The sequence below is a fragment of the Oryzias melastigma genome, linkage group LG11 (assembly GCF_002922805.2).
Source record: "Oryzias melastigma strain HK-1 linkage group LG11, ASM292280v2, whole genome shotgun sequence".
NCBI lineage: Eukaryota > Metazoa > Chordata > Actinopteri > Beloniformes > Adrianichthyidae > Oryzias > Oryzias melastigma.
The window spans coordinates 14710059-14734226 of NC_050522.1; the positions used below are offsets into that span (position 1 = coordinate 14710059).

General features: G+C 34.4%; 2 protein-coding genes across 6 annotated transcripts in view; one reads left to right on the plus strand and one right to left on the minus strand.

The window, feature by feature from the left end:
- Window positions 1-5106: 5106 nt before the first annotated feature.
- LOC118599313 (relaxin-3 receptor 1-like) lies at window positions 5107-6719 on the plus strand. Its single transcript, XM_036214150.1, has one exon. The coding sequence runs from the start codon at window positions 5185-5187 to the stop codon at window positions 6376-6378; it is 1194 nt and encodes a 397-aa protein (XP_036070043.1). The 5' UTR covers window positions 5107-5184; the 3' UTR covers window positions 6379-6719.
- Window positions 6720-14615: 7896 nt separating this feature from the next.
- Window positions 14616-24168, minus strand: part of LOC112162363 (ras/Rap GTPase-activating protein SynGAP) — a 55897-nt gene continuing 46344 nt past the window's right edge. For 2 of the 5 annotated variants that reach the window (XM_024298180.2, XM_036214246.1), the window contains exons 18-19: window positions 23436-23647; window positions 19116-19741 (exon numbers count right to left, since the gene is read on the minus strand). In XM_024298180.2, coding sequence (XP_024153948.2) covers window positions 19525-19741; window positions 23436-23647 — 429 coding nt within the window. In that variant the 3' untranslated portion in view covers window positions 19116-19524. Of the gene's footprint in view, window positions 16453-19115; window positions 19742-23435; window positions 23648-24168 lie in introns of those variants that run through there. The other 3 variants (XM_024298175.2, XM_024298186.2, XM_036214247.1) reach the window with 3 other exon arrangements.

Genomic DNA, 24168 nt, shown 5'->3' on the forward strand with positions numbered 1-24168 from the left:
TGTTTCTAACATGATTTTGTAACATTTTACTAAAAAGGGAAGACATAAATACAGAAAATTAGGCTTTTTTTTAAATTATTCAAATGGTTTGAATCAGACGAAAAAATGTTGTTTGAAACACATCGTATTTGTGATGTAGAAAATATATGGGAGGTGCCATAATTTCCCTGCTCCGCTCAATTCTGATGCATCCTCTTGTAAACAATTTTGTCTTCCTGGTCCAACAGCTGCAATATAGCTTCCTGTTTTTGTTGCACTGGTAGATTGGAGGTGCAAGAAAGCGGGAGAGCATGGATAATGGGAAGTGGGGGCGGATTACTCCGCATTGACCGTCCCTCCTACGACTCAGAGGCAAATTTCTAATGAACAACTGCATCCTGTTTCTGTAATTAGCTGCTGCCCGGAGGCTGTTTACACATGATCTAAACTGATGGACAAGAAGTACATTTTTAAATGTAAACATTTTTTGAGGCAATTAAACATTCCATCATGCAATATAGGGCTCCAAATTCGGTAGATGAAATATTTTGAGCTAAATATTGTATAATATTTCCAACTGATTCTGATCGGTAACCATTATGACAAAAATAATAAATGCAGAAATGCATAGAAACAAGGTAAAACCTGAAATCATTCATGAAATTCAACAATATTATTGATGATAAACTGGAAACCATATGTTAGATTTCAGCAAACTAAACAGTTTAAATAAAGCTAAACTGGTGATAGATCACAAATCTCTTGTGTTCATTAATTTTGCCATATTTTTCCAATTGCATAGTAGTTTGGGGGATAAGACTCACTTTCAATTGTTTGATAAAGAGCAATTCAAATTGTTCATAGCAGAAATTGATCACAAAAACAACTTGTGATTTTGTAACATACTACACAGCTTAAATAATATTATTAGCATAAAAAATATTACCAAAAATACAAAATTTATTCATCAAAAGATAGGAAAAATAAAATTTCAGGGAAAAAGATAATTTTAATATAAACAAGGCACACACACGCACAAAACATTACTTTGTTTATCTAAATGTGGAGCAATACCAGTTTAAATTTAAAACAATGTTCTTTTTTTGACCCATGATTTCCTTGAAAGCATATGTCTGAAATAAAATATTATCATATTAAATCAAGACATATTGTACCATAACTCAGCCACCAGAGGTCACTGTTGCCCCTTTGTTAGACACAGTGATGCTTTTATATTCTAGGATGGGCTGGTTTGTCATGTGATGCTTCCACAACCTGACTGGAACATTCACACCACACAGAAGCTGAACTAAAAAGACTCGAACTTTACTGTGAATTGTAGCTGTTTTATTGTCATCGTTTCTAACTAACATTTCAAAGAAAGATGCTGGGACTGAATCATTACCGGATCAGAAATTGGGTTCTGAATTGATCCCAGAAGATCTCCTATTGTACACACACAAAGGCTTTTTAAAGAACTGAGTAGTTTTAAAGATCTATTGACCCTTTATGCCTGAATTTATTTCCAGATATGAAAAAAGTGTGTGTGTGTGTGATTGGGGCCCTGAGACAGACTGGCGACCTGTCCAGGGTGTACCCCGCCTTCGCCCACCGGCAGCCGGGTTAGGCTCCGGCACCCCCGCGACTCCGAAAGGGACAAAGCGGTCAAGAACATAAATGAATGAATGAAAAAGTGGCTTCTAAATTGAAGTAAGTTTGGAGTAGAAGGGCTTGATGCATTTTTGTATTTATAGGTTTCAAGAGGTTAAAAGGTCAACTCTGTCCCCAATAGAAACAAGTGGTACTATTAAAATCAGTGATGTTTTAATGTGAAAGTGCAGGGAGGGATAACATATTTGCTGCTTGTATAACAATTTCCCAAGGTTTTCTTTTTTAACATCAATGGATATTTAATCCTGAAACAAAAATAATTCCTTAAATTATAATATTAATAGAAATATGTGTTTTTAACAGCTCTAATGTCTAAATACAGGAGAGGTCTGCAGCTTTTGGAGCCTCTCCTTTGTCTCAATATTGTGGTTATTTGGTTTCAAAGAAAATTGCTAACAATCGAAATAAATAAAATATTAATTTTTTCTTTTCGTTTTTATGTGTAGACTTTTAAACTGAGGTGATCAAATATTTGTAAAAATAACTTGTTTTTTGTAACACTGCGAACATTACACTAAAATCAAAAGGTTTTGTGTGGTTTTCCATTGCAAAACGTGTCAGATATTTGACAAAATTCATAATAAAATGTTTTTTCTACTGTCATAAATGTACATTATGAGAAAACATTGGAGTAAATTTTGTATTTTGCTGCACAACTGTGTCTAGTTGCTTTTCAGAGGCAAAGTTTATAGTTTTTTTTAACTAATTTTACACAGATGTTGCTTAACTCAGTAGGGGTGAGATGTTAGTTTGATTCTTCCTACTCTTTTTCAAACAATAAATCAAACTCTACTCGACTTTAGTTAATAATCACTATATTAAATTACTCAAATGTGACTTAAGCATGTTTTTTTGTTTTTGTTTAATCAATGTATTTCTTTATTTCTGTCATGAGTTTGATAAATCTGTGGGATTTTTTTATATTGTCAATATTTAATGCATAAAACTAAACCAAATCAATCAATGTTGTCATGTGCAATTTCAATAGTAAAGCAGAAAAATAATAAATTGCATTTTAATCCATTCTTTGCAACTGGAGGATCTTATTTGACATTGGGTGTATTTTATTTAGAAAGGAACCTTATGTACTCAAATCTAAAGTTAAAGAAATTAAAATTTTTTGTACATTTAAATATAACACTGTAAAAATTTAGTTATTGAAAATATTTTAAAGCTGCATTTTATCAGTTTGTGACTGAATTGCTACAAAAACATAAATAGTGTATTTTTCTTCAGAATAAAATGCAATTTTGAGGCGTTTGGTCAATAAGAAATCGGTTGCAAACCTTGAATCTATAGCAATGCAAGAAAAACTTTTTTTAATGCATTTAAAACCATACTTTGCTTTCTATAAAGTCTTAAAGATTTTCACGTTTAAAAAAAATCAAATCAAAGTGAAGCATAAAAAGGTTTTCTCCAGTTTTCAGAATTATTTCTTTGTTGTTTTAGGTGCTATACCAAACTGATGCCATTTCTATGCTCTAATTCTGCAGCTCTAATTAGTTTTCCTCCACCTGATTGCTTTTGCAGGCACTAATTTGTAGCTGCTGCTCACACATCTTCCTCGTTATCTTTCATCTTTCAACTCTTATAATCAATCATTTTCTTTTTTACTACCAAAATAAAAGCATTTCCTAAGTTAATCAAACTTGAATTATTAAAAAAATAATATGAAGGATTCTATAAGTACTGTGGCAATAATAATTATTTTTTATTGAAATTGCTTCAGTTATTTAAATATAATGTATGTCTTTCAATGAAGATGCTTGCTTTCTGTTGCTCATTTGTGGGAAAAATATTTTAACAGTTAAGGAGCTCTTTTGACACAGTTCAAATGTCTGTGCTTCTGCTGCTTCGTTCTGAACGGATGTTGTTGTTTTGTTGTCGGCCGTGCAAAACACGAACTCTCAACATGCAGCAGATCCTTTAATTTATTTGCCCTCCTAGTTTATGACTATGCTCCCGTTCGGACAGATCGGCATAAATCAATTTCCTCGCTCTTCCGCCTTTTCCATCCTAATTTCATTTGCTCTTTCGCTCTTGATGTTCCTTTCACTATCAACAATTTATAATGGAGAAAGAATCGTTTCTGCTGTAGAACCTAATCGAGAAGCGGCCCCTCCTCTTGGAAACAGCAGTCAACAAAACGCTTATAAAATAGGTTTTGCTTCCCTTTAACCTTTTGTGACAGAAAAAAATACTTTTTGAAAAAAAATCAAATTCTTGGCCATAAATGATTGAATATGAGCTGTTTTGCTTATAGAAAATGAAGCAGCAGTAAAAACATGAAATAAAAATTGAAACATTTTGACTTCATAATTATTTTTCTGACAAATTCATTTGCAAAAAAAAATACTCATAAGTTGAAAACTCTACATCCATGCATTATAAATGAAGGCATTCAATAAATATTTCTGTTGTTGGGAAACATTCATAATTAATTAATCAAGTTGGTAAAATCCACATGAAAATTGTTTTCTGTAAATAACAATTAATGCCACATGATAATGTTTTTTTTTTCCTGTGATAATTGCATTTATTATTTATATAGTTTTATAAGAGTTGTAGCTTAAAAAATGTTTTTTTTTCATAGTAAATTATTTAGTTTTTCTTTATTTTGTGATGCCGGCACGGCTGCCCCTTACTATGTATAAGGGCAAACCTGTGGGGCGGAGCATAAATCCAAAGCAGCGAACGCATGCTTTGTTCATTGTTGCTGCAGTTGGAGATTTGCAGAAGAGCGGCGAACCCTAAACACATGCTTTGGACGCCCAGGTAAGTTTTTTTTTTTTTTGTCTTAATATCTGGTGTGTGCATGACACACATGTCTGAAACTTGTAGCCATCCTAGAAATTAACTTTGAAAACATTGAAATTTGGGATTTAAGTAATTTTTTGTATTATTTGCTTGAAAAGATGGCAGTTTAATTCAAATAAACAGGATAATCTGTACATTACATTTTTCTAATAATTGTTTTAGCCTGCTGATTAAAATATTTCTACTAAAATATTATTTTTTTTACAAATAATTGTTAAAATTCTGCTTTAATGAAGGAACTAATTCATTAAACATAATAAAAGGTTAAATTTTTCATAAAAATTATCTAAAATTTTGAAAAAAGCTTTTATTTTGAAGGTAGAATTTTCTTTTTTTGACTTTAAATTTGTAATTTTACACCATACTTGCATAATTTTTTGACTCTCAAGCTAGTTTTTGTGGATAAATAACAAATCTCAACATCAAATGGCAACTTTACTTGCTGTAAATTTAAATTCCGTTTTCCCAGTATGTGATTTGAACTGTTATTATCTGACTCTGTGGCTAACACTTCAATGTAATTTGTTTATCTGCCTAAGTTAATCTACTTATCTGCTCATAGACTGCTGCCTCTATAATGTAATAATAATTTCCTCTTCCCTTGCAGGCTAAATGACTGTCATCTAATAAACACTCAACCAGAACTTACATTTTTTAATTCGGTGTGGCCTTAAAAAGACGACAAGTGGACAGAAAGTAACTTTCAGGGAGAGAAAAATGTCAAATCTTGACCTGGAAAGAATGGAGTTCTTCAACAGCGTCATAGCTGGATGTGTGGGTCCGTTCTGTAACAACTCTCTGCTCATATTTCTAAATAACGGCAGCGGCTTGGAGACTTATGACGATGGATCCCCCTGGCTCAGAATACTCATCTCTGTGGTTTACTTTATTGTAGCCACAGCTGGAGTTCTGGGTAATTTGTTGGTCATGTTCCTCCTGTATTCCACGCACACCATCACCATAGGCACCATCAACTTCTTTGTTTTTAATTTAGCTGTTGCTCATTTTTTCTTTTCTTTGGCCTTGCCGTTTTGGGCGGTGGACATTGCCCTGGACTACAACTGGCCGTTTGGCTTGGTCACCTGTAAGGCTGTTTCTTTGCTCACGGGGCTGAATGTGTTCGCGAGCTGCTTCTTTCTGACGGCCATGAGTCTGACCCGGTACTGCTCCGTAGCGACGGCCTTGAAGCCCGGCTCGTCCCTGTGCTCCAGATCCTGCTCCTTCCCGCTGGCCACCGCCGTCATCTGGGTGGGAGCGCTTGTCGCTGCCGCACCCCGAGCTGTCTTCGCCGACCTGAAGCACGTGGGCAAAGACACGGCGTGCCTGCTCCGCTTCCCAGACACCACCTGGCTGGGGATAAACCAACTTCTGAGAGTGGTGCTGGGGTTTCTGCTGCCCTACGCCACCATCATCCTGTCTTACCTGCTTCTGCTGCGCTTCCTTTGCAAGCACAAACTCAAAGGCAGCGGCAGCTCCTCTAGAACCGCTGACATTTCCAAGACTGTGGCAGTGGTGGTGCTTTCATTCTGTGCATGCTGGTTCCCGTACAACGTCCTCACACTCTGGAATGTCCTCATCCACTTTGACGTCATTGATATCAGCAAGTCTTTCTACACGGCTCAGACGTACTTCTTCCCTCTGGCCAACTGCCTGGCTTTTACCAGTAGCTGCTTCAACCCCGTCATCTACTGCCTGATCAGAAAAGAATACCGTGCGGCTCTTCGCAATATGGTTCTCAAGCTTAGTCTGGCAGTTATGTCCAAGATGCCTTACAAGATGCACTCTGAGGAGGCGTCAGGGCAAGTGGGGTATCCTGCCGTTCCACTCAACATGTATAGCCAGACGTCCCAAACAGACACATGCAGATACGAGCCCCTGTCCCCACTGCCAGGTTTGGAAACCCCTTTATAGACCACCAGAACAACACAGCTTTTATAAAAACATTAAAGTCAAGGATACATTTAGACTCCTAACCTATAGTGATATTCACTGTGTGTTGTACTCCTGTTATAAGAATAAACATCGTATTTCTGAAGCTACATACACATCGGCCATTTGACATGAGAATTCATAGTGTTCACACTGTAGAAGCAGGGAAGGGCTTCTTCCTCGTCTTTTGCTACTGATAACTAGCACACTTTTGCCACCAACAGTTAGACGAGACTAGGCACAAAATGTCAAAGAGGTGCAAACCTCGCGATTTGGGCACTAAACAGAAAAAGTTTGGTTCATTCCTAGAGTCCTTGTTCCATCCAGAGAGTGGTCCCGGTTTATCTTTATTTGAAAAACAAACGCAGACGTTGTCAGGCTCGTTGTCACGTCTGGGTTCACCAGATAAATTGGTCAAAAATAGATCTGGTTTAATTGGAAAGTCGCGTTAAATGGCTGTACGCTTTGGACGTATAAACAATAAAGGATCATACAAATTTGCATGAACGCAAGAGTTTTTGAACACGGAATCCCAAAAACACGCGTTTCAGTAGACTTTTCGTCTGAAGTCCTCCCTTGAACTAGTTTAACTGAAGACCGTGTGTGCATTGCTAGAGTCACATACAGCCGGAAAGAAAATTGACTCGTATGGGTGCAGCAGTTTTTTTGGGTAGTCCGGGTCAATGGAGGGTCTAGAGAGGAACGAGGAGCATCTTAATCCTTGTGCTATCCAAGGAAACCTAACGTTGGGAGTGGAGTCATCTGGAATCCACTAGACAGCGCGGTGACTTTTTCTTTTCAATGGTTGTTGATTATCACTGGTGTCAATGGCAGACGTGAAATTCTATCCATCTTTGTCATGGGAGGGATGACATGTCGATGTAAGGGTGGGGTATCTGGACCCCACAAGAAAGCACAAGGTTTTTTATGGTATCGTGAAGTATTTGTAATGCTGTTGTACTATGTCCTAATCCTACATTCTAGTTGTTTGTAAAATGCAGATATTGACCCCTTACTGACCCCACGCAAATGTGGCATGGATGGGTGGTACAGGTCCCTAGAGCGCCCGCAGGATGACCACACAAACTACATTCTGTCTAACGTCCTCATTTCTGAAGGTAGGATCACACCAACTTCGTTCAAGGGGTCACTTTCAAGGAAAGGTTTATGTAAGTTGGGCTTCTGCAATCAAAACTGCAAATTTTCCCACATTTTTACAACCATGTTCAGGCTCTACGTACAAAACGCACCGCCATAGAATGTTCATTGAAAGGCAAACCAGGTCAAACTTTAACCAATCAAGGACTCGGATTTAACAGTGAGGTATTTAACAGTTTGAAAATTGATCATGAAGGAGAAACTAATAATTAACCTGAATTATATGACACCAAGTCTTTCATCTATTGGAATAGAGATAGAAAACGCATCAAATAACTGTTGTGTGTAATAAGTGTGTTGTGAAGTATTTGTTTTGCACTTACGATGTACAGGTGGCGCTGTTGCATGGTGCCCTTACATCACACCCCAGTCATTACTAGGTACATATACTGGCCCCTTACTGACCATGCATGATTGCCACATGCACAGAGCAGCTGAATAGCTCAGCTGATTAAGTGTAGGACTGACACATCAGGGTTCAATTCCCAGGAGTTGTGATGTGCTAAATCCAGTGTGAGTCTTTAGGTAAAACCCTTCACGCTACTGCCTAAGTATGGAGCCACAAGGGGGCTCCAAGTCTGGGTCTTCCTGTGCCGGTCCCGAACCAGGATAAAATCAGGGTTGTGTCAGGAAGGGCATCCGGTGTAAAAATCTCTACCAAGTCAAATGTGCTTTGGATTGTGTCGTAAGTACGCAAATGCTTATGCGTCAGGCTGGACATAAGGACCCATACTTATCACATCAACAGCACTAACAGTGCCCAGGATTTGGGGGGGTTAAAAAACTGAAAATTCCATACAGCACGCTTGTGTCTTACCTACTTTGCATGCATAGAAACAATGTTCCTAAACATTTTTGCCCTGTGGCTTCACCGAGCATCCAACAACCTGAGTGCCCCATACAGGTTTGCTCATTTTCCACCCACAGACAGTCCTTATCTTCCTCTTGTGTCTGAGGCTTTAAAGATGCAACCAAACTTTATTGAGTCAGCATGAAACTTTGTGTAACACTATCAAACTGTGCTTAATGCAAATCTGACATTTCTATTTCATTGCTTGTATTCATAATGCTACATAAAACAGAGACTACACAGAAGTTACAGTTAAAAACCTGTAAGATATAATATGTGTCCTTTGAATAACTTGTGTTCTTTGACTGTGTTTGTCTCAGTGTTATTGTGTCCATATCTGAAAAAGTCTATTTTTTATTTTATGAAGAATGAGAAAATAAAACTTCTATATTCCCTCACTTTACAGGATGGTAGTCTTTTTTTCAACAACAAGCACAGAAGTTATTTAACATAAAGAATAATATGCATTTATTGTTGTTGCAGTGAAAAATAAGATGGAAGCATTTCCAAAGCTGCTCCTTTAGAGTGCCGTATCTTGTTTTTGCCACATGGTGGAGGTGTTTAATAGTTGAACATTCAGCTAAAACAACCTGCTTTGAGTTATGGCATGTAATTAGCACATCAACACAACTATAAAACCTGCAGATTATGGTGTAAATCAAAGAGCAAATAAATGAGCATCGTAATAAGTTATGTGTACAGCATCTTTTATGTTTGTGGATGCAGACTTGTGCAGTGATACAGAGCCAATTAAAGCTATAAATAATTGTAGATGCCATGTGTTTATCTCTCCATTTAATCATACAAAAATCAATGTCTATTTATAAAATTATCTCTCGTTGTTTTTTTAGATTTATGCTTGTGGTTTTTAAAGATCCAATCCAAGAAAGTAGTGTTTTTAACAAGTTCTTGTAATATTTTTCTCATTTGTAAAGAAAATTAAGGACACAATCGCTTTTCTGAGTATATTTTTTATTCAAATTGCTGTGAATCAGGACCAGCCAGCAAAATATAGTTTGAAAAAGACTGTATTTGTTACGTAAAAAATACTGCTGGTAGGTTTAAGGTGGGAACTAGCGGGAGAGACTGTAAACAGAGAGCTCTCAGCAACAGGGAAAAAGCCCCACGCAAAGCTTAGAGGTGAATTTTTCAAGAACTACTGCCTCTCTGCAGAAACTTGGTCCTAGAAAAAGACACCAATTATTATTTTTTTATTATTATTATGTCCAAAAAAAAAACAAACAGTATAATCACGATGAAAAAGTCTACTGGGAACGCTTTTAAAATAGATCAAAGATGATTCTTTTCCATAAGACATTAATACGACAAGTGGGATATAAGGACAAATGAGCTACGCTGTACATCTTCATTGTAGTTAGAATGTAACCAAAAATCTAGACAGACTATGTAATGAAAGCAAACATAGCTAGCTCCTGTTGCTACATAGCAAACATAGCTCCTGCTGTTGGGAAGAAGCTGCAGTATCTGTGAAATTGATTTTCTTTTCTCTGTTTTCCAGCATGTCAAGCAGTTGAAGCCCTTCATCCTCTGTCGGTCTGTATCTATCCTGTGGACAATAGCTGACATCCTCATTCCCCGCTCACTTATTGTAATGACACAAGAAAAAGTCAGGTTGAGTGAAGGGCTGGAATCCTGATTAGCTGTGACACAGACAGCTGTGAGCTGCCCAAGGATAAAATATCATTTGTTGACCTCATTTACATTGTTTCATCCTTTCACCATTTTGTCCAAGAAGCAAAAATACAGTACAATATTTTATAGTAATTTTGAGTTTAAACCCTAAGCTAGGGAAATCTAGCTAATATCGTTAGCCAAATAAAGGCAGCTTTATTTTGCTTTACTAGTACAGTTTGTTTTTCCAATGTAAGCACTTCAAAATGCTTCCTTTTATAAAAAACAAAACAGTATTTCAAGAATTATTAAATTGTTTCCTTAAAGCGTCTGTCTACTCTGCCGCACGTTAGCTTAGAATGACTTACAGCAAGGAAGAAACAACTGACTGGAAAAACTCACACGGTGTGTATGTAAAAAACATAACTTTGAATCATCTGTGATGAATTGTTAATGAGACCTTCTACTAACATTGAGTTTAATCTTTTTTACAACTAATAAGCAGCATTTATTGGTTGATCTTTCTTGAATTACAAGGTTGTCAATAAATGAATGGGCAAAATATGAAACTATGCATTGTAGGAAGAAATCCTTCGGCCTAAAGACAAACACTTACCATCTGAATTTTACACAAGACTCCCTTCTAAGTGTTTTCGAGTCATTTTAGTGTTTATTTTAATTATTCATGAGAAAAAACAACAATAATTTAATCATAAACTTATGTTAAGTTGGGCTGCAGGTAGTGCAATGGTTACAGTTAGAGTATGTATGTATATGCATTTCCACTGATGCTATAACAAAAACAACAGATAGTCAGTTATTAATTTATTGAAATCACTCAGAAAAATCACCTGTAATATGAATACATTCCCTTTGTTCAAAAAAAAGAAAAGAAAAACCATATCAATCAAATATACACACACTTGTTATAATTACAGTCGCAATCATACCTACTATAACTACCATTATAAATAAAACTACCAACATTTAAACATCCACCACACAACATGAGGGATTTGGAGGGTATGGCTTATCAATGGGGGCATGGCTTATTTCAAACAAAATGTCAAGTAAATGAAGGTATTACATCCATTAGGCCTAATTCAAGTCAAAAATCTCAACAACGTATTTGTGACATTTGTGACTTTCCTTAATTGTGCAGAATAATAGCTGCCAAGAAAAATATTGTTCGATTCCAAAATGCTATACATCCATTTTAGAAACATAAATATATTGATTAATGGTATATACTATCTCTCAAAATATATATATAGGATAAATAATCTCATCTGATAGGTTCTGCATTAGCTGCAGCCAGTTACTTTCCCTTTGATTCAACAAAGGGTCATACTAAAATTTCTAAAAGCACTTTTTTAACCTTTTTTTTAAATATTCTCCAAAGTTTATTACTGTAGTCGATCACTTCAGTTGGATTAGCAAAAAAAAAGTTTGTGGTAAATAAATATCAAAATAATATTTAAAGACAGGAAAGGACAAGCAGCCGGCCACAATGAAAGCTGTTCTGTTTTGAATGTGCTTCAATCTGCGTTTAGTTGTAATTCTACGGTGGCCCTGAAGGGCAAATCACACCAACAAATACAAAAATATATCAAAAATTACTGCGACAATTACCAAAGTTAAATAAATAATTATATATATATATATATATTATATTTATAAACTTGATATGTAACTTAATATATAAACTTATATATTCCTTATATATGTACATATATAAATAAATAATTGTACAAAACATGACATTTTGGAAATCAAAACAAAATTCCAGAAATCAAAACACAATTCCAAAGAAGAAGAAAGAAAATAAAAATGAAACGTTTCAGAAAACAAAGGTAATTTTCAGAAATCAAAAGGAAATGCTAGAAATTGAAACACAATTAGAAACCAGAAGAGGTACATCACTGATTGACCTTTAATGTTTGAATTTTTTCTAATGCGTCTTCGACATCCACATACTAATAAAAGTCAATCATTAGAACAGAACATATCCAACATATCTTTAAAATGTTTTTACATTGAGGGATTTGTTGGTGTGATTTGCACTTCAGGGGCTCCGTAGAACTCTCAAACCTTTAGGTTTTTGTGCCTTCGACATTTAAAAAGTTATCTGTGACATCTGGTGTGATATGACAGTCGTAGTTTTAAAGGACAGATTTTAGTTATTGGCGGTTTCTTAAAATAAATACAGATTGTTCTTGGGTCATAGGTTAAATTTCCATGTTTTTAGAGGTAGCACACTACCACTGCAGCTAATACAGACAACTGTTCAATAATACATGGACATGTTAAATAATTTTAGATCTTTAAAAGCATTTAATAAAGACAATGGATAACTCTCTGTAAAGTCGAAAAAAAGGCAGTATGACAATTAAAGAACTGCTTTGCAAAGAAAACGAAAAAAAGCTTTTGAACAAAAAGAAAAAAAAAAACTTAAAACTGCAATCCAGCATTTTGAAAGCACCACATCTATTTTGGTTTTACAACATAGGTGAACTAAAGTTAATAATTACTTCGTCTGGAACGGAAAAGTGCTCCGCTGGGAATTGAATTAGCTGTCTTCCCGTATAGCACTGTCGTTCTGGATTGCAGCATTAAGAGTTATTAGCTTTTGCCACAACTTCAGCATGCCTGAAGGCCTACCCTTGACTTCAATACATTTTACATATAAGAATAGATATACACTACGCTATTTTATACATGTCAGGTAACATAAACATTTAATTTTTGTATCATTTCTCTTGAAATAATGTATTTTAAAAGGCAAGAGGTTAAGTTAAATTCTATGAATCAGAAAATCTGTTATGTATATATGGTTCTGACTAACATTCAGTTAACTAACACACTGTTTATTAATTTATCACTTAACTACAAAAAAAGGAACATTTATTATACAAAGTTTACAGGTTTTTGTATCGGCATTATTTTTGGGCCCTGTTGCAAACTGTAAGGCGGTCGAATCCTATGCACATATACTACATATCTTCTCTCTTTTATTGTCTGTTGTTCACACTGTATGTCCTCTGATGTTTTTTTGTTTCTTCAACCAAACCTCATGTTGTATAATGCAAAAGACTGAATGCCGCGCTCTTCACTAAAAAAATGGAAGAGCTAGCAGGTTGGACAAAAAGAAGGCCCTACATTAAGAAAGTCGAGTCTAAAAGTTGTTTTGTACATTAGAATAATATCTGCATTTTCAAAGGACATGTTGAATTTTCGCACATCCGTGCTCTAGAAACATGACACAAACAGTTATTACACTAGTTGATATAATATGGGTTTGCAAATGCACATTTTTATATAGTTAGTAATCATAATTCTTTTATACAGCACGCTTCAAACCAGTGTTACAAGGGGGGTAAGGCAAAGGTTTATCATTTCTGGCAATAATTTTATGATTCGTTAGTTAAACATGGCTTGAAATTTTGATTTTTTTTTCTCATTCTAAAAAAGGGCTGGTATTCTTATTACTCAAGTTTATAAGCAAGAAAGTTTGGGAATAGGAAAAAATAAATTCCCAAACGTAAAGGCAATGTGTTTTAATGTCTGCTTGTCTTTTGCCTCAAATTACAAATTAACAACTATTAAGGGAATTAAAAGAAAGAAAATGTAAAACATTTAATTAGTTAATTATTACTATTTAATGTGTATGACCAAAAAAATGACTGAAAATCCTTTTTTTCATAAACTGCTATGACATTTCCTTAAGAATGTTTGGTCCACACATATACTCTGTCGTTTAGCAGGTGAGTCTTTTAGTTGTGAACTAAACAGAAAATTTCAAATTAGGCATACCAGATTTCCCGCACTATAAGGTACACGTAAAAGCCTTAATTTTTTCATCAAAAAACAACATTGCGAATTATAATCCGGAGCGCCTTAAACATATATTAATTCTGGTTTGGTTACTGATGCCGTGTGCGACTGAGTTTGTATTACATCTTACTAGCAAGGTTGGGAGTTAGCATAGTAACACAGCAGTAACAGTTGTTTTTGGAGTATCATCTGTTTTTTACAAGTTGCAAACTGTAAATACGGTAATGCGGCTAACATGTAGCGGTGTCGCACTGAGTTTTTTGTACGTGTTACTAACAATGTTGGGAGTTAGTGTAGTCACAGTTACATTTTTTTAGCTGTTTTTGTTTTTTTTTTTTTTTGCTGTATCAGCTAGTAAGTTCCTGTGAATATGCTAACGTGGCTAACATGTAGCGGTGACAAAATTATTATTTTCTTAATTGTTTTTAATTGTTGTCACAATAACATTTGTTTTAGCGGTAGCAATCTGTTCTTTACAAGTTCCATACAAGGCTGGGTGTTATTGTGAATATGCTAACATGTGGCAGTTTCAAAATAAGTTTTTACTACGTGTGATTAACAACTTTGAGAGCGTAGTCACAGTTACATAATTTTTATCTGTATCACTCTGTTTTTGTGAGTTCTTAACAAGGTTGGGTGTTACTGTGAATACGCTAACGTGGCTAACATGTAGCGGTGTCAAAATGAGTTTTACATGGAGTCAGTGTTGTCTCAGTAACATTTGTTTTAATGTAGCAATCTGTTGTTTCCTTTTACAAATTTCAAACAAGGCTAGGTTTTATTGTGAATATGCTAACATGTAGCGATGTCAAAATATTATGTATTTATTTTTTTAATGTGGAGTCAGTGTTGTCACAGTAACATTAATTTTGACGGTAGCAATCTGTTTTTTATTTAACAAGTTCCATACAAGGCTGGGTGTCATTGTGAATATGCTAATATGCTGCTGTGTCAAAATTAGTTTATGCTACATGTTACTAACAACGTTGAGAGTTAGTGTAGTCACAGTCTATTATTTAGGTATTGCAAGAAAATGTGTAAGTTTCGGGTATTGTGAATGCGCTAACTTGGCTAATGCTTCTAATGTGGCTAAAGTGTAGCGGTTTACTAACAAGTTACTGTGAACGCAGTCAATAAAGTCTGATTGATTGATGGAATTGTCTCTGACTCTGTCGTCTCATTAGTGCGTCTTATCATTTAAAAAAATAAGCCAATCATTGACGGTGTGCTGTATAATCAGGTGAACCCTATAGTGCGAAAAGTACAGTAGGGCTGTATTTAAAAAAAAAAACCCCGTCTACCCCAAATACGTGTTAAGCAGCACTAAAAGAAATGGTCTTGAAGATATTGTGTAGTAATAACAGTTCTAGGGTGGTACCAACCAATTCACTTTGTGCTTTTTGTGTTGTTGCAGGGATTGTTGTTCCTAGACAGCTTGTTTTAGGAAAATACTGCCCCTTATAGCAAGCAGTTGTTGTAACTGCATGAAGACTTCAAAGGCTGTGGTCTTTCCTGAAAAGTACATTGTGAAACCAAACTGAACTAATGGCAACTACTTTTTTGGGGCATTTTCTATTCCATTAAACAGATTTGACAAGTTAATCTAAGTGTAGAAAGAATATTTAATTTATTATGGAAACTTTACTGCATTCAGGAAAAACAGTGTTGCATAAATTTATAGCATTAAACTGACTTCTGCTAAATTTCTGGGTTATTTCAAACTTAAAAATTGGTGACTCTTCAAAGTTTTGATTTAAATTAGCATACCTCTTTGTACCACTGCTTTGAATGACTAATCATACTTAGAATAATAATTTATGTTACAATTTTAAAAAATGTTTTAAGTAAAATAATTAATAAATGTTATGCATTCAAATAATTAGTTATTTAGTAGATTGAAAGTCAAGGCTGTGACTGTGCAGAGGAAAAAATTAACAAGAAGATAAAGATAAAGCAACTAATTGTAGGTCTTGTTCATCGAAATGTAAAAAATCCTAAAATACTTTTATTACAACTAAACAATTGGAGTTTCATTGTAATCTCCAAATCAAATAGAAAACAGGTCTTTGTTTGGATTCTGCATTGCAAAATCTTTGATGGCACATCTTGTAACAACACAACAGATTGTAGGGAGTGTTGCTGTGATGGAATAGCGTGTTTGTTAAAAGCAAAATGGTAAAATCTCAATCCTTCTTCCTCCTTTTGTTTTTAACACCCTGTTTTACATTCTGCTGTACAGTTTGAAAGCATCAGTAAGTACACTATTGCCATTGTTGTGGCACTGGCTTATATTTCAGTCAACATGTGCAGGGAAACCACTGCACACGTTGGTCCTCACTTTAGGATGATTGTCAAGGTTGGGTTGAGGCTAAATTTAAACATGTGCATGTGTTTGTTCTCGGTAATGTTGTGACATGATGCATCCAGCTGTCCTTTGCAGAGCTCTGTCTTGATTGTTTGTTTTTTTTCTTTTAGGAACATCTGAATCAGCCCTCTTACACTCGAGTGACCATCATGAACTCTGGTCACTTTGGAGCTGATAGTCAGGATCCTGGGAGGCCCCCATAGCCCTGGCTGATAGACTGCAAGAAAAGAGAAGGGACGGTAAGTAAAACAGATTTCAACTCAAAACCTACGACAAAGTTTTAGGGTCACCATAAAATAAAAAAATGATAAATGTATGAAGGTAACTAAAAAATCTACAAGAATAAAGTTGTAAAATTATAAGAAAAAATAATCAAAATTTATGAGAATACATTTGCATAATTCTGAGTGAAAACGACAAAATTTTATTAAAAAAAGTTATGTTTTTGTTATAAAGGTTAAAGTTATACATTTATTAGAAAAAAATAACATTTTAAGCATGAAATATTTTACAAGAATACATATATATTTTCATAAGATATATGTAGAGAATTTAAGAGATTAAAGAAGTAAAATTATGAGAAAAAAGTAAAATTTTACAAGAATAAACTTAGAGAAATATGACTACAAAGAAAACATTTTACATAAATAAAGTTATACTTCATAAGCTTATATGTTGAGAATTTACAAGATTAAAGTTGCAGAATTATTAGTAAAAAGAAAATATTTTACCAGCATAAATATATAATTTTATAAATTGTATGTTGAGAATTTATGAGATTAAAGTAAAGTAGTAAATGTACGACAAAAAGTAAAACTAGATAAATAAAAATAAAGGAATAAATGTTCAGAATTATGAGTAAAAAAGTCAGTATTTTACAAGAATAAAGTAAGGACTTTATACGTGAGTAGAGAATTTACTAGATTAAAATCATACATTTATGAGGCCAAAGGCTGTGTATTATGAAAAATAGAATCAAATGAAAAGAATAATCAATTTGGTGTTTTGGTAATGAGACATGGACAGCATCATATTCTGTCACTTAAGCCATGGTTTCTACACATTCTTTATACACAATCTTTTAGAATGTTAACATTGACTTTTGTAAATTTAAGGACATTAAAAAGAATTTTCAATGTCCTTAAAAGTCTAGTTGCAGAAGTCCAAATGCATTATAGTACATGGATTTCTATGATAAACTAAAGAATTATAGCATCACCATAAATGGGAGCAATTTATTGATTTAATCAGCATGTAATGTTGATGGGGCATCTTTTGTTTTTACTTTATTCTTGCATAATAACAACTTTTTTCCTCATATATTTGTCTATTTATTTATTTCTATGGTGTTCTTGTACTCTGTCATAAATACTATTCAAAAAAATTAAACTTTAAGTTTTTATATTCTAAAGTTATACCAAAACTCAACTATATCTGTATATGGAGACAGATACAGTACAAAACTGTCTTTTTGAATCAGGACATAGCTCATCAGAAGTCAACAGTATGCTTATATAACATTTACTATAACTGTAATTTGGAATAACATTTTTAAATGGGTATTAAAAAATACAAGGTAAATGGGAAAACCAACAGGTAGATTCATGCAGAGTAAAAGTGAAAAATGAATCAAATGCTGGGATAAATGATTAAAATCATATAAAAATACAACTTTTGTGCTGTCAGCATTTGTAAGAACTGAAGATAAAACAAAAACCATTGGTAAAACCATTGACTCAATAGGAGAACTGGACTGAGGGACCCCTCCCCTGTCAGGTCACAAATAGCCAAAATCCCATAGACTTCGATAGAGAAATAATGAGCTACTACTCAGTCATTTTATTTGTCAGAATAACCACTCTAGCTCTGCTACTTAAAATGTTCCTCCAGATTGTTTTTATTTATTTATATTTCTTCATTATTCAAGTTCTAAATGGACCGATCAAATGCCTCAATATTGTTGCATTTTGTCATGATTCTCTGCTCTGTTCTGTTCAGTCACCATTTTTGGTTCTCCATGGGTTTTTGTCGTGGTTTGGTTCATTTATTAAATGCTTTACTTTTCTGCCACCAAGCCCGGTCTCCTGCGTTTGGGTCTTCTACCACCACCTCTTCATGACACATGTGGTCTCACGATGAAATGTTGTAGAAATGTTGACTCAGACTGATTCAGATCTATCACTGCTAACTGATAATTCCTGGTTCCAACATGGTGGCATCCGTACCTCAAAAAAATGGTGACTGAATTGACTTCATTTTGTTGGAATTGCAAGCTATTCGTTTCCTTTGGTGACATAACACTCAGTCAGTCCAGTTCTCTTATACAGTCAGTGAACTAAAGATAGACAGTCTATGCGTTGCTGCAGAATACCATCTAGTGTGTCAGCAGAACAAGAAGTAACAGGTAAAATGAGGCAAATGTACACAAAACATTGAAAAAATAAAATAAGAAAGCAGAACAATCTTTTGACTATGGCTAAGTTTAGGTGGTTTAAATGCAGGGCAAAATATCAAAGTAAAAAACTTATAACTGTCCTGAATTATATTTATATGGTCATATTTTAACAATTTTGCAGGAATGTAAAAAAAAGAAAATATTGTAATTTTACTTTTTTTTCCTACATATTTTTTATAAGCTTTGCAACAAACTTAAACTTACTAGTTAAAACTTTTACAGAAGTGAAATTTCTTTGCTTACTTTAATAAAAAGCTTTTCCTATTTTTTTAATTTTAACTTACAGAACAACCTTTTTAATACAAATTGAACAACAAAAATTACAAGGTTTGTCTTTTTTGTCCATTTTCTTTTTTAAGCACAAATATTCTGGTAGGACTCTAAAAGAAAGTATAAATCAATATATTATTAAATGTGTTTGACATATCTGGCATTGAAACCAATCTCACAGCAGAAACATTTCTATATCTAGTATCAAGACACAATTTTGTCTATTTGCTTGTGATACAGAGAGCTGCAGAAAATCCAAGGACATCAAATGTTTTTCTTCAGTTATTCCAGCAGCATCAGCCTCTTCACCTGCGTCACAATTCAGCCCACGAGGTGCATTCAAGAAGCAGAATTACACTGACGCTGCTGATGAGTCACTCTATATATAATCAAGTGTTTAATGTAAATAATATCAACATTTCCTTTTAAATCAAGCCGTTTCTTTAAATAGATGCAGCAGTCTAATCTTCATAATTTTTTTATGATCAGCTCTATCTATTTACGCCTTGAGTGTTTGTGGCGAAATGTTTCAGATGGGGCATGAAAGCGCGTTGAGAAATGGGATTAGGTGACGTGCACGTCATCAGCAAACTTCTCGCACTGCATTGGCAAATGTTCTGAATATGATGCAAAAATGAAGCAAGCTGATTTAGGACATGTGTGGTTTAGGAGGTAGGGATGATAAAAGATGTAGACACAGGCACAAACCTGGTCTGTGAGGATTCGAGGCTTAATATCAGGAATGGCACCCCCTCTCAGCTCATCCTCCACAGCCAGGAGTCTGACAACAGGGAAATAAAAACAAACAAAACCGGTTGAGAAAAGTAGAATTAAGAAGCCGGTGCTTTTCTGTAGGATTCTGCGGCCATATGATGATATTAAGATCTTGAGATGTTTGTGTGCAGATTCAGTTCTCCTCTGTGGGGCTGAATCTGAGCTTCTGCCAGATTCAGCTGTTGAGAAGCAGAAGATGAGGAATGAGTGCTAGAAATGGTGAGGACTTTTATGAACACTATTCCTTCACATTTTACTTTATTTTTTTTTTTTTAATTAATTAATTTTTCGTTTTTTTAATACAAAACTTAAAAGATAACAGCAAGTTTTGTTAAAAATTAGAAAAAATGCCGAATGTATCCAAATTTGACCTAATCTATGATAATAAAATATATATAAGTCTGTATTCTGGGTTTTTTGTGTTTGCTTTTCGCAAAAAAAGGGGGTGGGGTAAAAATGGGACAGATGAGATTGTTGTGGTGTTGAGCAAAAGCAATAGATTTTAGGAAGCCTCTCAGATTTTTTTAATCTGGAGTAAAAAAGTCATGTTTAAAGTTGGCCTATAAGTATTACAAAGTACAATGCTGCCTCAAATATAATATGAAACAGTATAAAACAATTTCTACAGTATTTTTCTTCTAATAGTTTTGTTTATAAATATTATCCATAAAATTTTATATAATTTCATTATCTATCTATCTTTTAGTGCTGTCGTGTGATTAATTTTTTGTGCGATTAATTAATCGTGACCTGTAATTAATTCATCTAAGCTATTTTTAATCAGTTATTTCTAACCTAATAACTGATGCAAAAAACTTCATTCTGAGGTATTTAAGTTTATGACATTATAGTGCCGCAAAACATTAAATTGCAAACTAAAAAACTGGCTTTATAATGTTTTCCTAAGACCTTAATACACCAACAACGGATAGTATTTTTCAGTCTCGAACAATTGAAGTAGAAAACACAAGAACAAAAGATCCACTCCAGAGTGCTCTAGTTTAACATATAACAACAGTAGGAAACCCTTTCCTTAGCTTTACAAAAATACTGAACACAAACTCCCTTTTAGTAACATAATTTTATTCTGCTGTTTACTGTCCGATGTTTATAGCCCTTCACGTTTATGATAACAAACACTCGTGGGGTTTTATACTTTACATCAGGGGTATTCAAATCCAGGCCTCGAGGGCCGGTGTCCTACATGTTTTCCAACCAACCTTCCATTGAAGCTCCTTATTGGCTGCTAATTTCCAGGATCAGGTATGTTTAGCCAATAAGGAGCTTCAATGGAAGGTTGGTTGGAAAACATGTAGGACACCGGCCCTCGAGGCCTGGATTTGAATACCCCTGCTTTACATAATAGATAAGAGTTGAGGTGTTGTAGGCTTGGTTGCGTTATTTCTGTAAAGAACTAAAAAAGTCGCACATTGACGACATCACAGCAGCAACGCAGCTTTACACAAACACCAAAACACACACTGATGTTAAAATAAGTTAAAATAAAATGTGCATGCCAGTAAACAGTTTGTTTTTTTTATACTTGAGAACATGACAATAGTTAGAGATTAAAAAAGTGCTAAAAAATAATTAATTTGTCTTTAATTAACTAATTCCAATTGACAGGATAATTTGACACCTCTACACATGTATACCATTTGGATTAAGGCTTGTTAGATTTATTTCACTATAACATAAGAACGACCAAGTACCATGACAGTGCTACTGTGTTACAAAGTACAATCCTCCGCTTATTCGCGGTTTCACGTATTTGCAGATCTTTTTAAAGACATGTGACTCTTCAGGTTCATCACATAAACTTTGACAACTAAAGTCACTTGTATGAAACTTTAGGAGGTGCTGCGGTACTGAGGTGTATCTCCGCTACACCTCCATGCAGGGCCTCTCCTCATGCCCCGCATGGAGAAATGGCATCAGCTGACACAGTGGCGGCAGAAAAAAATTCCTGATATGCTGAAGAAGATAATCTCGGAGGATGATTATCATCCGGAATAGATGTTTATTATGGATGAAACCACGCGCTCTTGGTTTGAAGGCACAGAGAGATGAACTGACACTCCTCTGCATCATTAAGTACCCTGCTGTACAGTATTTGGTTCTGAATTAAAAAAAACTCTTTAGGTTGAGCATTACGCCAATGCTCTTTAGTAAATGTTTTATATGATCAGAAGGGTTTTTTATGAATATGGATCTGAAATGGACAATCTTCGGCCACATGAATGTGTGTGTGTGTGTGTATGTCTCCATGTTCGCAGATTTCGCGTTTTCGCGGATGTCTTAGGTTCCTAACACCCGCTAATAGGGGTAGATGGTGTATTGCCCGCATTGCCGCATTCTGTTGTTTTTATGGAATTACTTTTGTTTTTTGAAGTGTTGTTTTTTTTTGTTTTTTTATGTTATTTTATTTTATATATATACATAAACAAATAATCACACTTATATGTTATTTTACCTAATGAATCTGAATATTTTATAATATTCTGTTTACCTAGTTTACTTAAACAAATGTAAATAGTATGTTTTTCAAAGTATTGAACTATTTTCCAACGTAATTTATCTTTGCTTTGAAAGCTGTTAAAACTGCTGTGGAACGTTAAAATTTAATTTACCAAAATTCCAATAAACATGAGAATACTATGATCACACTAACTGTTGCGATGTAAGAATTCAAAGATGTTGATGCTTAAATAATTTAATTTCAAGGTTAACACAAGCTGCAAAGATTATGAAAAAAGCTCTGTAAATGCACAATAGCTTAAATATCCATTTAAAAAGATGCATGTTCCTCTATTTAGTTAAAAGTTAAAGAAAAATAAAATGTTTGCGCTAATTTCTCTTTTATATTAATTGACCACAGAAATGTGTGACTCTTTTATTTTAAAACATTTTACTATCAAAATGTAGATAAAGATGAGGGGATTTAACAATATTTTAAACTAAAATGCTTGAAAATTAAATTATTTCACATTAAATCTTGATAATTGCAGTTGTTTGTTCCACTGCAATCTTTATTTTAAAACTGATAAAAGCTCTGACAAAATATACTTAAAATAAAGATATTTTAATTTCTAAAATGAATATATATGTGCAAATCTTTATCCAGAACAGTATCATAATTATTGATTCTGACAGAGATGGTACATGTCTTTCAATCCAGAATTTTTAATTTATCTACCCTTAAAACGTAAAAAAACATGAGTTCAAAAGTGGCAGAAAAAAAAAGATGGAAATATTTTTAAAATACCCTCCTAATTTCAAAAGTGTTAAGCTTTAACTGTGTTTTTAAGTCTGTTTATAGTTGCTGCTTGAAAAGTCTCGATAAAAGTAGTCATGCTAAAAGCCTTAACTAGAACTTTTTTTTTTTTTTTTTTTTTGTGAAATGACGCTCTGTTCCATAGTGGATTCAAGGTTTATTCAGGGGTCACAAAATATAGAAAGCAGTGACGCAGAATAAAAGCTTTGTGAGATTTTCACGACATCCTTTTGGTTCATCATGTCGTTTGTTAGAGGCAGAAATAATAAAACTGCTGCTCCAATTGACAAACTCATCAACCGCAGACTTATCAATGTCTGACCAAAAAAATAAATGACTATGTGATGAAACAGAGATACCACAAAGGTAAACAGAGGGCCAACGAACCGTTAGCTTGAAAACTGGACATGAAGGAGGTTGAAATCACCTGTGAATGATGCCTTTGATCTGAGAATCCTTCTCCAGCTGTTGCTGCTTCAGGCGGCGCTCGCTGTCCTCCAGGCGGTTCTGGTACTGCTGGAGGATCTTGCTGGTCTGCTGTTCCTGGGACACAAGTCTCTGCTCATACTCTTCCAGTTTGCGATGTGACATCTTGAGGCGTTCCTTCAGGTTATGAATTTCTTCTTCATATTCTCTAACCTAGAAAGAAAACAAATATAAATTGTTTTAAATTAATTATCAGGACATTCTATGGAGGCCTAAAAGAGCCAAAATGAAATAAAAAGATATTTAAAAAATAGAAGAAAAAAATAAAATGTATAATGACATAAAAACGTATTTGGAAATATTTAAAGACGATCATCTTTTGATTTATTTTAAAAGCGTTCCCAGTGTTCTTTTAATTATGAATATGTTGTTTTTTGCTTGCATTTTTAAAAACTTGTCCATCTCTAGGACATAGTTCTTGCAGAGCATCAATAGTTAATTTGAAATTTGCTTTAACACCAGGCATTTGACATGCATTTAAAAACTCGCTTAATGCAAACTTTTAGGCTCTTTTTTAGCCCACGATGTTCATGCTTGACAAACGAGGAAGGGCACATCTCATGAATCATATGAGGGGCCGTACAAGTATGCGAAAGAGAGTATATGTGAATGTGAATGGTTCAGAATCATAGAATCAGGCTCAAGCTTTTTCTATTCCACCTCTATTCCGATAA

Coding starts and splice junctions, on each gene's coding strand:
- LOC118599313 (XM_036214150.1), top strand. CDS start 5,185: ATGTCAAATCTTGACCTGGAAAGAATGGAGTTCTTCAACAGCGTCATA.